The following is an 859-nucleotide window of genomic DNA, read 5'->3' as shown; positions in this document are numbered from 1 at the left end:
GACTCACTGCCCCCCGACAGAAGTCCAGCCCTGGGTTGTCCGCCAGCATGCGCTCGCTCTCCCCATCCTCCCCCACTAGCGTCACATAGACGTAGTTGTTGGTGCCCGAATACGCAGACGTCCCGGTGGCGACGGTCACATAGTACACCTCCATCTGAGGACACACAGTGACAGGGGCAATAACAAGAGCAACATCAGAGAGTTCTGGAGGGTTCCGGGCAGTGTAGGGCAGCTTCCATGTGACAAGAAGTGTCTCAGGTGTGTCTCTGGCATGACTCAGGTGTGTCTCAAGTATGTCTCACATATGACTAAGCGATCTCAAGTATGACTCAGATGTGTCTTCGGTATGTTTCAGGTGTATGTCAGGTGTCCCGGGTGTGTTTCAGGTGTCTCAGATGTGTCTCAGGTTTGTCTCAGGTATGTCTCGGGTGTGTCAGGCATGTCTCAGGTGTGTTTCAGGTGTGTCTTAGATGTCTCAGGTATGTCTCAGATGTGTCTCAGGTGTGTCTCAGGTGTGTCTCAGCTGTGTATCATTTGTCTCAGGTGTGTCTCAGGTATGTCTCAGGTGTGTCTCGAGAATGTTTCAGGTATGTCTCAGGTGTCTCAGGTGTCTTAGGTGTCTCAGGTATGTCTCGGGTGTGTCAGGCATGTCTCAGATGTGTTTCAGGTGTGTCTTAGATGTCTCAGGTATGTCTCTGGTGTGTCTCAGGTATGTGTCAGATATGTCTCAGGTGTGTCTCAGGAATGTCTCTGGTGTGTCTCAGGTGTGTCCCATGTGTTTGTCAGGTGCGTCCCAGGTGTCTCAGGTGTGTCTCAGTTATGTCTCAGGTGTGTCTTAGATGTCTCAGGTATGTCTCTG

The 859-nt window shown here is 51.3% G+C and overlaps 1 protein-coding gene across 1 annotated transcript in view; it reads right to left on the bottom strand.

Annotated features, from left to right (window-relative positions):
* alox12 (arachidonate 12-lipoxygenase) overlaps positions 1-154 on the bottom strand; it is a gene marked incomplete at both ends in the record, with an annotated part of 9,956 nt that extends 9,802 nt beyond the window's left edge. Inside the window, one exon of the mRNA XM_080519351.1 lies at positions 8-154. Within this exon, the coding sequence (XP_080375477.1) occupies positions 8-154 (147 nt within the window). The remainder of the gene's footprint in view (positions 1-7) is intronic.
* Positions 155-859: the final 705 nt, after the last annotated feature.

Source organism: Blennius ocellaris, assembly GCF_963422515.1.
Source record: "Blennius ocellaris genome assembly, chromosome: 23".
In the NCBI taxonomy this organism is placed as follows: domain Eukaryota; kingdom Metazoa; phylum Chordata; class Actinopteri; order Blenniiformes; family Blenniidae; genus Blennius; species Blennius ocellaris.
The sequence above is the reverse complement of the archived record's forward strand: the minus strand, read 5'-3'. Positions and strand labels throughout refer to the sequence as shown.